Source organism: Leptosomus discolor, chromosome 6 (assembly GCF_034619465.1).
Source record: "Leptosomus discolor isolate bLepDis1 chromosome 6, bLepDis1.hap2, whole genome shotgun sequence".
In the NCBI taxonomy this organism is placed as follows: Eukaryota; Metazoa; Chordata; class Aves; order Leptosomiformes; family Leptosomidae; genus Leptosomus; species Leptosomus discolor.
The window spans coordinates 33295834-33311219 of record NC_141396.1 but is presented as its reverse complement, the minus strand read 5'-3'; the positions used below and the strand labels follow the sequence as shown (position 1 = coordinate 33311219).

The 15386-nt window shown below is 41.8% G+C and overlaps 1 protein-coding gene across 1 annotated transcript in view; it reads right to left on the bottom strand.

Annotated features, from left to right (window-relative positions):
* Nucleotides 1–14138, bottom strand: part of PHYHIPL (phytanoyl-CoA 2-hydroxylase interacting protein like) — a 39287-nt gene extending 25149 nt beyond the window's left edge. Inside the window, exon 1 of the mRNA XM_086467050.1 lies at nt 14033–14138. Within this exon, the coding sequence (XP_086323176.1) occupies nt 14033–14138 (106 nt within the window). The remainder of the gene's footprint in view (nt 1–14032) is intronic.
* Between the last annotated feature and the right edge of the window lie 1248 nt (nt 14139–15386).

Below are 15386 nucleotides of genomic sequence, written 5' to 3'. Positions count from 1 at the left end.
TTGCTGCTTCCACAGAACTACACCCATCGCTTCAGGAGGACTGCAGCCAGCATCTTATCGGACTGCTACTGCCACCCTAACAGGGTGTCAGGTTGTATTCCTGACTCTGTCAGTGTAAACCAGTGGGTTGTTTGTTTTTCCCTGCCTTGTGTTATATATATATATATATATATATATATATATATATATATATATATATATATTAGTAAAGAACTGTTATTCCTATTCCCCATATCTTTGCCTGAAGGCCCGTTAATTTCAAAATTATAATAATTTGGAGGGAAGGGGGTTGCACTTTCCATTTCAAGGGAGGCTCCTGCCTTCCTCCACAGACACCTGTCTTTTCAAACCAAGACAGATGTACTACTGCAGAAACCACTAATATTCTTACTATGCTAACAAAGAAGGAATTACTAACAAAGACCAACATCAGCCTGGAGCAGAGAGTCTCCTCAGGCTCACTTTCCATTCAGTGAAGAAACTGGATAATCTGAGTACCTACAGTCAGCTCTCACATTTAACTTTGCCCTGGAGGAATCTCATTCTTTTCAGAGACTAGAGAGGGAGGTCACAGAAGTTAAGAGCTAGCTGAAGAGACCCTTTGTAATTATTTCCTAAACTACATTTGTCAGTTCTCATGATGCAACAGCAACCTCTGATCATTTGCAAGATGCCCACCAAAGAGAAAAAAGAAAAAGAACATGAGGGAAAAAACTAAGTATTACACTGCAGCCAATTTCTGAACTCCCATAGCAAAGAAATCTACGTCTCACCAACTCAGAAATATTCTCTGGACTGATACTTTAAAACGGATACATTTTTCAGGAAAAATTTCTATGAACTTCTGTGTCAAATACTTTGGAGTTTTTCACTTATCCCCACGATATTTTTCTCTGAAAGCACTAATAGGATCAAACATCTTGGGACCATTTAAGCTTGAATGTGGATGAATTTATATCTTGCTAATTGCAATTATAGCTAAACTATTTCATAACTGTAATAATTTAATTAATTTTAATTAAAATAAATAATTCATCCACTTAAATCATTAAACTAATTTCTCAAAATAATTGTTTCCTCTTTTGTTATTACCGTAAAGAAAATTCCTCTTTTCACATTTTTACTACCTATAGGTTGAGGAGTGTTAACTCAGTATAAAGCTAAGCTAAACACACACACACACAGATTTTATTTTCTCTGTGCTAAAAAATATATGGGGAAATTATGAAAAAGGAGGAATTTCATTATCAGATAAAAAAAATGCAACTTGAAGGTAGTTAATAATCACATAGGTACACGTTTCTTCACTAAGGACCAGGAAAATGGTAAGATGCTGAAAAAACTCCTAGCCCAGAAGATCAAATTGACATGCCATCATGCCTACTTTTCCCGTTATCTAAGCAGTTCTACTGATCCTACTATGTTCTAAGGATTGACCAAATCTTTGTGGTAGAGAGCTAAGGGGCAGTGGTGGGATCTCCTTTTATGATCCATGAATATTGAAAACAAGTAAACTGAATGGGCCAGATAAGCTGACACTGAGTGCAAATAACACCACCAAACATCAGCATCTTGCTCCTCACCCTGTCTACTGAGAGACTCATATAGACAAGAAGACTTAAACCAATATACTGTTCCCACTAAAGTTGTTTTAGACTGTTTATACTAAAGCCATGGTTTTATTTTTTACTGTACCTTGTTGAAGCTAAGCAAGCTTCTCTGCAACCTTCTATGGAATGAGAACTGCAGTGTGGCAAAAATAGCTACAGCTGCACTACAACTCCTACTGGCACACCAGTGGTTTTCATGCCTCTGACCGTCAGGGCTAGGCTAGTGCAATTCTATCTTCTTGAAAATCAAACAGCACATTATAGTAGGCAACAAGCACTAAGCTACCACAGTATTTACTACTAATTAAAGTAATGCTCCCATTTTGTTCAGCACAGCAAGCTTACAGTACATGGGTGGCAAGTGGCTCTTCTCAGCATGTGTTGACTACAAATGCATTTTAAAACCAAATTTTAATTAAAATGAATATTTCTCAGCTGCTGAAAGGGAAAGAAGGTAAAAGGGATGTAAAAGGCTCTAAACCATCTTCTAGCTTAATTTAAATGTCATTTAAAAATTAAAACTAATTTTACATATAAAAATGAACATTTACATATATTGGAATTTGTGTATAATGCACACCTTCAGTTATACACTACATCAGAAACACTACTATAAAAGCAGATCAATTTCTCACATGTACTTTACTCATTTAGCAGGAGAAACCTCTATAATCAGATATCTATGCACCTTTATGAAACTCTGACTGTACTTCAGACTGTACTCAGACCCATTTTGTGGTGTATTTTCGAAGGATGCTACCTCAGTACTATTTTCCTGGAAAACAGGAAGTGACATTTTTCATCAGAATCCCACCCTGTTCAGTATTAAAGTGGCAGATTTTGGAGTGGGAAGGGACATGGAGCTTCTCATGGCATGGGATTTTTCTCTTCTGATGAATAAACAGTACAGCTGCCTCTGAGACTGTGGAAATGTCTATGTCTCCAAGACTAATGACAAAAGAAAACAGATCTCACAGATGAAGTCACTGACTATATGACTCTGGACAAGTTGTCTGGGGCCAGATTCTGATTCAAGTTATGCTGCTCTGGGTCACTGGCCTAATGGCTCCAATACTCTTCCTTTAACAAAGTATAACTGAGGGCAAAGCATTGGCCTTATCTTCTACTGCTTTTAATAATAACTGAATATTGGAGAAGTGAGTGGTCTTTCATGATTTGTGCTTTTACATGTCACTAAACAAAAGAGAGAGACAAACACTTTCATTTTAGTTTATTACTATGAACCTCAAGCTCCTACTTGTTTACCTCATTCTTCTTTGGCTGGCAACTACTTGTGCCATTTATTGCAGCTGTGTCTTAATCATACCAAAAATGTGTTCTCTACTTCAAGTTAAATCACGTGAGTTCAAATCTAGCAAGTAGAGGCAGCCTTGTATTCACATGAGCTTTAATTTGACCTGCCAGCTTGTCTGAAAACCGCAACTGCCTTGATCGCACAAGGATTTTCATTTCAGACCCACTTTTCTTTCAAGCAAAGAGAAGCCCAGAAAGGCAAAACTTGTCACTTGAAGGGCAGCAGAGAGAACTCAAGGCTGGGGAACACAATTTCACTACACATTTTTCTTGAGAAAGTAGGGTGCTCTTTTGTAACTCACTGGATACCCTGGCAGGCTACAGCATGAATGAGCATTTCTTTACTTCAGCGTATGGGTAATTGCTGTGTGCTTTTCACACAGATCTTTTGTAAGGAACACGATTTGGCTCTGTTTTACAGGTTTGTGCTTTTTAACTTCAGGAAATTCTGCTCTGTAACTTGTACTTTTTTTTTTTTTAATTTATTTTTTATGCAGATTTCAGACTTTCTCTCAGGCCCTAACAAATACAGTATACAGGGGTTTTGAGAGCTTTTTGTGGCAGGAGCTGGAGTTGTTCTGCTTTGTTTCATTTTTAGCTGGTTTCCTACGGCAACCAAACACAGCCAAGGTCTTTGGATGTGGGTCTGCCACTGGTTGACTGTTACTAACTTTTGAATGTCTGACAAGAGTAGAGAGCTCATAGGTAACTTATTGCTGCCAGTTTTGTTAAGGTAGGCAAGCATGCAGAAATGAAGGAGGACCCTGTTAAATACTCCCTATCAAGGGGAAAGCTATAATGAGCTCAAGCTTTTCACAGATACCAGAATACACAAATGACACAGCTATGAATACTCTTGTCAAAAGAAATCTTTAAGCAGAGTTTTCATCACGTTAGAATTCACCCCTCACTCAGACATCATATAACATATAGACTGTGTGCATTTATTAAAAGTCTTGACTCCAGTTCATCATTTTCCTGTCCTGATGGCATTTGTAACAGAAATCTCATGTAGATTCTCTAATGAAGATTGTCTAATGAAGACAAAACCAAAAGATGTTTTGAAGCAATTAAGTTAAAAGAAACCTATAACAATTTTGGACCATCAGATTCAAATCCATTGAGCGCCATGGTCCTCAATAGTTCCAGAACCATTTTTTAAAAAAGCACAGCTCAGTTGGATACTTTAAATAGTTTCCATTTCAAAGTCTTCTGTAGTTTTATCATTCAGGCTGTCAGTCATTGGATCATAACAAGTGATCAATCATGATAAGAAAAAATTGAATTACTACCTATGGAGGAATAGCTGCACAACCTACTACAAATTCACTAAGCCAGCCAAGTATCCTTGGGGATGTTACTTAAAAAGAATTCATATTTAGAGATGTTTTTCATCTTTTGGATTTACAGCATTTAAAAGCATCTCAGGTAATGCTTTCCAACTCACACTCCCTACTATATGAGCTAAATATAACAAGCATACTAAGATACACTGAAGAATTTAGTTTCACTGTATGGCTTCCGTCTCAAGCACTGCACTCTTGCATTAGGGCTGACAGCCTCACCAGGGCAGCCTAGGTGGTTTGCTGATGGTTTGCTCAAGCAAGCAACCCAGAAACCAGCTGAGCATTACCGAATATACAAAAATAGAAGGAAGAGAATAAGTATATTATTTTTCACATACGAGACCTGATTCTGCATTCCCTGCACTACAGTTATGAGCAAGCACAGAGTACCGGACATGTTCCTACTACACAGGTCATGCTGGGGCACCTGGCTACCTGATTTGTCAAGAAACTTGAAATTAAAACTCTCATACTCTAGGAAGGCTGCTATATGCAGATCCCTGTAAATCAAATATGATTTAAGAACTCCATGCTACTTAAACAGAATGACAACGTGAGGTACAAAAGTAACATATTCAATGGATCAAGGTTCCAAAGCATGGTACAAAGCAGTTCACAGACGGAGGAAACAAAGATACGTACCTGGAGTTTCAGGCACCTCCATCTAGGGGTGAAGAGAAATTACCCTCTACTGTGAGCAGAGGTGAAACAATCTCAACAAATTGTATGTGAAGTCTTACTGCTCAAATCTGTCCTTTCATGAAGGGTAAGGCGCTAGTTGTGTCATCAGAGCACAGGTAACACTGGCTAAAATTCCAGTATGTTCCACACAAGAGGGAGAGAACTTCCTTGTGAGGCAATGGATTCAGTGAGCAGATAGGCTTGGGGATTTTCAATTCCTGTCATTAGAGATATGCCTTAAAATTACACTGAAAGTGTAAAGGCTAGAAATTCATCGGAAACATTAGCACTCTGAAAGCCACATGTTTACTACTGAGCTTTTATGTTAAATTACCAGCATAAATTCCATCATAAAAGTGTGAGTGAATAATATTTACTTTATGTCATCAGATGCACCTTAGTAGCATTAAAATACAATCTGCTGCACACTCTGTTCTTAATTTATCCCTTGGTTCATATAAACTCATGTATAATTTCCCTTTACATAACTTGGATTAAAAGGACTAACGCTACAGCATGAATCACTCCACTGACACTTGTATACTAGGTACTTATGGCTGGCCAAGATTGAAAGAGCCTTTTAATATCTTTTTATCCTGCTGATTTTGAAGTCCATATGTCTTCAACTACTAGTACACATAGAAGTGAACTGCAAAAAAACCCAGAGTAATCTTCTAAAAATGTTATTTCTAGCCCAAAACTAAAGATAGACAAAATCCAGACAAACTGCAACTTAGAGAATCCCAAATTAGATGCCTATCTATATGAAATAAGATAGAATACACACTACAAAAGTTAGCAAAATACAGTAGTTGTAAGATCTTAATCATGCCGCATTATGAACACAGATTTGGTTTTACACAAAGTCTAATTGAAGCTAATGGAACAGCTCAGAGAACGAATTTATGGGATGCTTCTGACAACTGCAAACTGCAGAATTCTTCTAACAAGAGTGCATTGATATACAAAGCTTAACACGGGAATTCCTCAAACTATGCTTCTCCTAGAGTTGCCAGCTGTGTCCGACTTAACAGTATTGAAGAAAAAAACTCCAGATACCACTCTTTGAACTAAGAGAGTGCAACTCTGATAATACTTTCTGTCATTCTGCAGGAATGAAAGAGTGACACCAAACTATTTTTAAGGTTTCCCCTTTTTGGCAGCAGCTAGAACTGTCAAGGCTCAAAGAAACTGCTGGTGGGTTATAAAAACAGTATAGCTAATCATTGTTTTTGAAAACATCCATACAAAACAGCTTGTTCATTCAAGCACAAATAAAACAAGAACACTCTGTGAAAACAATGAAATAAAACTGATTAATGAATCAACTACAAACACCCCTGTGAAAATTGATCCAGCTACGAACACTACAACAAATTCTAACCAAACCTTCTGTGCTGAAGGAAACATTTTTTGAAGTCAAATAAAGGATGCTCCACTGTACAACAACACCCAGTGTGGAAATCACAGAAAGGGATCCTGGAGCAGAGCCTTCTTTAGCTCCAACATCATAAACATTGTATTTGTCCATACTTTTCTATAGCAGTGACATATTTTATACATGTATTGTGTATTGGCATTTTTTTTCCCAGACAAGTTTGTACATTTTTAAAGAAAGTAGTCCGCAAATAAAATGCTTAAAACTTATATCAAAAAAGAAAAGAAAACATGATTGCATGCTGTGTTCAGCTAGAATCAAATATAGCCTTCCAGGTCACATAAAGCATGAAAGGCCATGCATGCTGGCAGGATGGCAGACATACCTAGGGTACCAAGTGAAGAAAAATGAACTCAGACTTCAAGGACTTCTAAAGATTACCTCCTCAGTTGAAGTTAAACATGCTGGCACTACTTCAGCAGCACAAAGGGAACTGAAAATTACCTTATTCAGAAAAGCTGGGACCTCCAAACCTGCTATATAGAGGCCATGAATAACAAAAGCTGGAGAAAATTACAAGGAATGGATAACGGAGGAGATCCTTCTAGATTTTGGAGGGAAAAAAACGGAAATTAATGAGGCAGAGAAGTCTCAGCAAGGTCAGGAAGATAAGCTTCAGCAAGCCTTTGGAGACAATTGAACACAACAATGCCTGACTGAAACCCATTCAAAAATGAGTGACGAAACCCTACAGAACTCTAAATAAGAATGTGATATAGTCTCTCCTCCCCCTGCCTTCCATGACAAAAGCAATATTCTGCTTGTTCTAGAAGCTATGGCTCTGGGACCAGGGACTGCACTGGAAAGCTGCTGTAAAAGTTGAAGTGGCTTGTAGGGCAGACTCTGGTCTTGACCATACAGGCATAACTGCAGGGTAAACAGCGTATTCAGAGAACCAAGCTCAGGACACAGTTTACCAGAGGTGGCAGGGCCATCAGACCAGCAGGCTGAGAAGAAAATTGCTACATCTAGTTTAGGATGGAAGATGAAACAGATGAACAGGATACTAATGGCTTAACTCTCACTCAAAGAAAACAGATTTAGTCTTTGAGATTTGCAGAACATATATAAAATTTTAAGTGAGGGGTTGTCTTGGCATTCCTGCTTCTCAGATGCTGGAGGGAGTAGAATTTCTCTTCCCTAAATGATTCCTCCTGCCCTTGTACTTATTGAGAACTACTGATCCGCAGGGCTGAACATTGGCTGGCAGAGACTGATACATGGCAAAACAGCTAAGGAGTTCAGGTATCTACCAGGCTACCATAGAGCCCATGGCTAGTTCTAGGCTAAATAAGCATCTTTATGAATGATCTCGAAAGAGAGATTACATTTCTGTATTGCAGACAATGTTACATAGGAGCTGCAAGCACAAGATGGCTTAGAAACATAGGCAGATAATGATAAAATGGATTCTGTTACAGAATAAATAAAAGAATGCACCTGGGAACTATAATCTGAAACAAACACAAAGAAGAAAGGACATACACAGGAGACAGTAATGTTTAAAAAGCCTTAGTTATAACAATGCGTAGAAATTAACTACAAAACCGACATTATATATCTGAGTTTCAACCTAGCAATATGAGCGTATAGCACTGGGAGAGAACAGTGCTTCTGTATGTGAATCTGGCATGATCACACATCAAGCGTTTCAGCTGCTTTATAAAAGATCTAGAAAAGTTTCAGTGAAGAATAATTGAATAAATAGGGGCACAAATAGAATACCAGGTGAGATTTAAATAGCTAATAATACATGACTTGGTCATTGCCAGTCAAAATATTTAATATTCAATTACGCAGATTTGAGTGGCATAAAGGTCTAAAAGGAATGAGGAGGGAGGAAGAAGGAAGGAAAATAACTCTAAAATTTAAATAATACAAAGGAAGAATGGGGATGACTACATCTCTTGACACAGGGATGTTGAATAGTCAGTTTCTAGGAAAGCCTCCCTAGTTATTAGTGGCATCATTGCTTATGACATAAAACAAGACAGGATAAAATATTTGTAATATCAAGCTGGAGTCAAAAGACATAAGCAAATCATTAGTTTTCTTCTCTTCCACAATCCTAAATATCATTTATGAAGACTTTAAAACAGGTGCTTGGCTGCATATAGTGTTTTTCTGTGTCCTAACAGCAAGGAATATTACATGTGAAAATCTTAGTCTCTGCCAAGAATGTAAAGCTAAAACCGTAATAAGTATTTTTCTTTGTAACAAGAAAGCTTTTGAAACTACGTACTCGACTTTAGCTCCTACCTGAAACAGCATTATTACTTGCTACAAAAAAATATATTTTGCTATTTTTATGTTCAGCTAGGTTAGATGAAATTTTATGGAAGAAATAAATTTCTTAGTTGGCCATTGCATCATTCAAACCCTAGAAAAGTGATAGAGTTTGTGTTTTGAAGACAGCAAATTTAAATATCCAAACAGTAAACATGCCTCTGAATTTTGTGTGCTATTGAAATACCATAGTTACAAGCACCTCTCTGTTATGCTAGATAAGAAAATATGTATTGTTTATTCCTGTGCTCAGAACTCTCACAGTTTAAAAAAACAAACAAACAACTACACAAGTCCAACCATTCAGGACACTAAGAATTACTGTGAAATTTGTATCTCTCAGTTGTCCTTTGTGCGAGAGTCTACCTAGAAATTTAGGTTTCCCTGTCTCTGAGACTTACAGGATAACATTTCAGAAACAGCAGCGATTCTGCTCCATAATGCCAAAAATGGGATTTGAAGAATGCATCCAGAGACTTATCCCTTCTGTTTGAAAGGCAAATGTGTGCATGATATGGCCATGAAAACTCCCATTTACATACTCCAGAAATATCTTTCAGAATGCACCAATAAATCCAGCATCATGATAAACTTCTGAAATGAGTAAGAAAATATGAGACATGCTCAAATAACATGGAAAGCCAAAGATGCAAGTGTTTTACATAAGACAGAAATGACATCTTAGCTTGTATGATGTAATGCTTTTATACAAGCTTCTTAGATTGAACAATTTTGATGGGATCAAGTGTTTGGAAGGTGATGAAATTGATTTATGCAACTGAAACTGGCCAAGACACCAATTTCAGTTCTGATCCTGCTACCCAAATACTAGTGTCAAATATATGAAACAACACAGAAAAAACCCCAACTTTAAAAGCACTTTAGTGAGATTGTATAGTTCAGGTCGCCAATAGTTAGAAAATATCAGAATGATGCATACTTGAATAACCTTAAATTGGCCCCTTTGTTTGTTCATATTATGATATAGTCTTTAACTGCATGATTACATACTATTTTTTTCCACAAATTCTGGCTCATTCAGCATACATAATGAATAGTGTGTACATAACAAACTACTTTTCTTGTAACAGCTATTTGCCATTGTTCAGTGTGTAGTCCCAGGACTTATTTGCTACACATTATTCATATTCTGCTCTGAATACAAAATTATGAATTTCATCATGGGTTTTTCCATGCACCTCATGGGTTTTCCAGGCTACTATAGTGCCTGGCTGCTTAACAAACATTCATTACTTCATTTTGAAAACATCTCTGTGAGGGGAGGCAATAATACTGCTTCCATTTTACACATGGAAAGCTGAAGCACAGAGAAGTTGAAAGAAAGTTACTGACTTTCAGTGCCTATTTAAGGTGGTTAACACGTCTATTCTCAAAGCACTTAGCACTGTGCTTTGTGTTTTCAAAGTCCTACTCTCACCGAAGTCAGCTGCAGCTGTTGAGTCTCCACACCCCTGCAGCCCTGATATCATAGTTCCATTCTTTGCTGGCAAATGAACAAGGAGAATTTGGGGTCCTGGGGTCTTGGCTTGTGGTTTTGGAAGATGGCGTGTGCTGATATACACTTACCTCTCTCTGGCTGCCACACCAAAATACAGCCACTTCTGCCCTGTTCCTTGAACTGGTTCCTGTCCCACCTCTTCTTCTACTCCCCAGTCACATTTCAAAAGTCCTGTTCTTCATTCCTAAGGCTGTCCTTTCAGTCCTAGTCTCTTTGCCCAGTTAAGTCCTAGTTCCATTCCTTTACTCCTAACCTCTGTGGTCCAAACTGCCATTTTCCCCTCCACATTCTTGCACTTTCTGTCTCTTCTTTGCAGAGAGGTTTCCAGGTTTACTCTTCACAGGTTCCCAATTCTCATTCCATCCTCATTCACAGAATCACAGAATCATCCAATTCATCTAATCTGGGTGAATGCCCCAGCATCTTTATTTCCCAGTCATACTTCCCTGGGCACCCTGCCTGAACTTGGATTACGTCCCTTCCTCCTTCACCTTCTTTGCCTGTTCTCATTCAGGGTAATTTTGCCCGCTTCTGCCTTCCTATTCGATGTAATCCTCACAAACGCCCCCTGCTTCTGAGTCTTTTCTGTTCTTCCACCCTTGACCAGCCGCTTCCTCGGTCTCTGTCAAGCACCTTCTGGGCCGGTGTTCTTGCCCCTCTCCCCAGTCCATGCCTCGCAAGTTCCAACACCCTCGTTGAAGGTTTGTTGCTCTGCTTTCCTCCTGCCTGTGCCTTCCAGCTGCCTGTGCCCGCTGGAGGAGCACGGGAAGCGGTGACAGCGCCACTGCCATCGCTCCGGCAGGACCCCAGCAGGCAAAAGGCGGTATCTGTAGGGGGAGCGCTGCACAACCACAACGGGGAGCTTCAGGAAATTCGGCTGCTAAAATCTAACACTGTTCTACCAAGTCTATAAAAAGCACAGTTTTTTCCAAAGGCTTCTCATTTTCTTAAGTTAGATATATTTTCATAGAATTGGCCTGCTCATGACAGAAAGGGCATCCATCTACTAAAGGTTTAATCCCTAGGTAGGGCTAATACAAATTTTATATAAAGGTCACCAGAATTTTTAGCACAGATTAAACATTCTTTCCCAGCCTAAGTTTACAGAAATATGGCTGCAATGTTCAAACACAGCAAAGGAAAATAACAAATTATACACTTTTTCCTATACAGAAAGTGACTTCAGCAGAGTTCTAAGGAACTACATGTTCGACTGTGCAATACTAAGCTGTGCCAGTACACCCTACCCAAATACCTAAAATAATAACAGAAAATAACACAAGATGCATTTGCAAATGACAGATTTCTAGATTCTGCATATACCCCCATATGAAGTATAATCCAGTTTTCTGAATATAAAATGTTTCAATATTAATTCCCTCATCTTAGAAGACAAGAGAAATATTTTATCTGCATAAAAATTCCATTATTGCTTATGTTTATGCTGCAGCATTGCCTGCAATTCCAAACTAAGTGTGCTGCAGAATTTATCATAGTTGGATATGTAATGTTATCATTTAATTGTTTGCCTTTACAATTACTACAGCTTAGAGATCAAGGACATTTTCAGAATACGAATATCTAGCATATTTTTAATTCACTATGAGTAATATATTGATATTTAGCACAAAACTTTGATTACCCTCAGTGATGACAACATATCACCTTAAGAATGACATGTTTTACAACAAAGATACCCTAAAATAAATCCTAAGTATTTACAACATAAATGCACTAACTAAACCCATGTACACAATTAGGGATCTAAATGTGTTGCATGTACATTTGCACACTTAACCTAGAAGGATTAATGCCTTAACCTTTTGCTTGCTTGTTTTTATGTTCCCATTAAAACAAGCTTTTTGCTACATAAGTGCCACCTGTAGGAAATACTGAAGTTACTCAAGCATAGCCTGGTGCCAAATTAGGCACTGAGTTGCACATCTTACACACCCAATATAGGTGCCCCCTTCAGAAATTCAACCATGTATTGTAGGGAGCAATGCCCCTGTATGATAGTGGCTTACTTGATGAAGATCAGTTTGTAAAACCAGACCTACAGGAAAGTGGTTTTCCAGTGAAGCCTATTCAAAAGGGAATTAAAATTAAAGAGAATATATTTTTTTTCCATTTGCTTGTCTGTATGATACTATTCTGTAGATAATGAGCAGTCCTTAACTACAGTGTGTTGAACCAAATACAGTCTGCAATGATTAACATGGAGTACTTCACTACAATTACTTGGGGTAGACACATATGACAGACTGTAAAATGTAGCTATTTGCATTTCTCTCTACTATTAATAAAAAGAAATATACATAAAAAGTGTTTTAACAAAAGAATGGTCTTGCCTCCACTACTACAAGCATAGCTCAGCTTCTCTAAGCAGTGAGTTAGGCATGAGTGGATGGAAGTGCGTATTATATCTTAATTCAAACACCAAAAAATTCAAAGAATTTTTTCCAGTGCAGCTATAAAAATAATTACTGAAAAGACTTTTTAATGCCTTGTCAATTTCTTGAACATTTCAAGAAAAATGAAGAGCTTACAAAAATCCAGCATTTAAAAAATTAAGTCTGCCTACGTCAAAAAAGTGAAGTATTTCATCACATCAAATCTGTAAAAAAATAACTAGGAAAGCTGGACTGACTCTTTCTATATCCATCACCTATACAGTTATGCTCCAAGAATACATTCACAACAAGGAAAGAGTTTCATTAATTCAGCTGTACCATTCACTGACACAATATCTCCATTCTGTGTTATATTTACCAGGTAACATATATTCCACACCCAAAGCACATTTTGCATTAAAAAATGATAAGTTATTTTTGATAATTCAATGTCAAATGAGAAGATGAGAATAATCTCGTATACAAACACAAATTATATGTCACTCTACAAGAAAATATTTTTGCATTGTTCGGCTATCAGTTTTTCCGTTCAGTTTTGTCATTCACAGTTGTGCATAACAGTATCCTGCTCTTCTACCCCAGCCAGCTTGCACTGTTGCTTTAAGCACGTACATTTGTTTTGGCTGTCCCTCATCACCACCTTACGTTTATGATCGACCCAGATAACCTTTAACATCTGCACCTGCAACTCCAGACCCGAACTTCATCTCTTCGACGGTCTGGCTGTGCCTCCCGGGGGAAGGACGGCCGCTGCCCCCAGCGCCCTGTGGTCTCCCCCGGCTGCGCGGCCGCCCGGCCCGGCTAGGCTCGGCCCGGCCCGGCCGCCGGCGCGGCGCTGTCCGCGGTGCTGAACCGCAAGGCCCGCCGCCTCCCGCTCCCCCTGCCCCCGAGCCCCGATGTCGGTCCGCTCCCCGCCCGATCCCTCGCACAAGCAACCGGCAACAAGTTTCGCCGTCAGCCCACGCCACCCGGCACGGTCGCCGTGCATCTGAAGCAGGGGGACTGCCCCGCACTAAAAAGGAGCTGAACCCACCGGGGCCACTAGCCCGTCTCCAGCTCCGGCCCCTGCAGCGCCCGCTCTAGCTCGCCGTCCTGCCTCTCCCAGAACAACCTCGCGCCCGTCCCCGGTAGGGGCAGGGCTGCGCAGCAGGCTCGCCCAGGGGCAAACGCACTGCAACGCCAGGGACGGCTTAGGGAGCGGCGGGCTTCCCTCCCTTCCCTCCAGCGGGATGCGACCTTCGCTTTTTTTCTTTTGTTCTCAGTGGCAGGAGGGTGGCGGCGGGAGGGGTGGGCAACACTGGCACCTACAAATACACGGGGGATAACAAAGGACCATACGCCGTGGGGATTAATTTGCATTAGCATCCATGAGGGCAGCAGCATCTTGCGTCTGCAGGGATTAGCCGTATGGAGCCCAGACTTACCGTCCCTATCGCAGAGCTGAATCGCCTCCAGGCTCAGGTTCTTGATCACCTCCTCGCAGGGGCTAGTGGGGCTGCTCATAGTGTGCGCCAGGCGCGGAGCCTCCATCGCGCCCCTCGCCGCTCCCTGCTGTCGCGCCGCCGGGGGCTGGGGCTGGCCGGCTCCGCGGCGGGAGGGCGGGCGGTGCAGAGCCGCGCGGCAGCGCTTCCCGGCGCTTCCAGGCGCCGCCCGGCTCGGCTGGGCTCGGCGGGGGCGGGCGGGGAGCGGATTTGTCACCGCAGTGAGGCGGGGAGGGGGCAGAGGAGAGGCGCGCAACAAACGCACCCCAGGCGCCGCGTTTAAAGGGGCTGCCGCCGCGTCAAAACGCCCCCCTCCCCCACTGCTCCTTATGTAACGGCGGCGGCAAGCAGCGGCGCCGCGGCCCGCCAAGCTCCCCCTGCCCGCCGCCGGCAGCCTCGCCCGGCCCTTCCCTTCCCCGGCCCCGCCAGCCGCCCGGTCCTTACCTTCCCCGCGGCCCCTCACGGCCCGCAGCCCCCCGGTAACGGCCGGCGGGAGGCGCCTCAGCGGGCACGCGCAGCGCGGGCCCGGCCGGGCCAGGCGCCTGCCGAGGCCCAGCGCTGCCGGCGGCCCGGGGCCCGCGGGGAACGACCGCGCCGCCCGGTGCCACCCCTGCGGCCCGCCGATCTGCGCCCGCCGGCCGGCGCCGGGCACGGCTGCCCGCACCTGTCCCGCCCGGCGCCGCTGCGCGCTTATTTCGGGTCGGGGTTACCCCGTAACCCGGGGAGAGACGCACCAACGCAAAGGCCCGACGAGCCACGGTTGTTGATTCTCCCTTCCCCAAGCGCCCAGTACCCCTCAGCCGCTGTACTTGGATCCCACTGAACTGCAAGGGCCGCGTGCGTTCACTTGGATCCTCCAATTACCCAAGAATTTGTAGAAAGTAATACTAGCCGTTATTAAGCTGATGAGACAAGAAAAGCCGGCGGAGGGTTACAGATGGCAGGACAAGGTACAGGAACGAGTCGTTTCTGGCTGGCTGCCCTGCACACTTCCCTCCTGCTCTTTTTGTGGGAAGCAGAAATAACCTGCAGTGTACCGGTGCCATTTCTACCAAGCTTTTGTGAAAAGTAAGATTTAATTTTTTTTTTTTTAATTGGGGAGAAACAACTCCATCTCAGCAGTTTCAGGAACGAGAACGGGGCCAGAAAATGAGATAATTTAAATAAAGAGTAACAGGAGAAAAAACCAGCAGCCCCACATCACCAGTGGGTGTGACAGCTCAGCTCCCCCCTCACCACAGGCCCCCAGGTTGGACGAAGGAGCAGCCTCTGGGCCTCAGGGGCTGTGGGAGAGCAG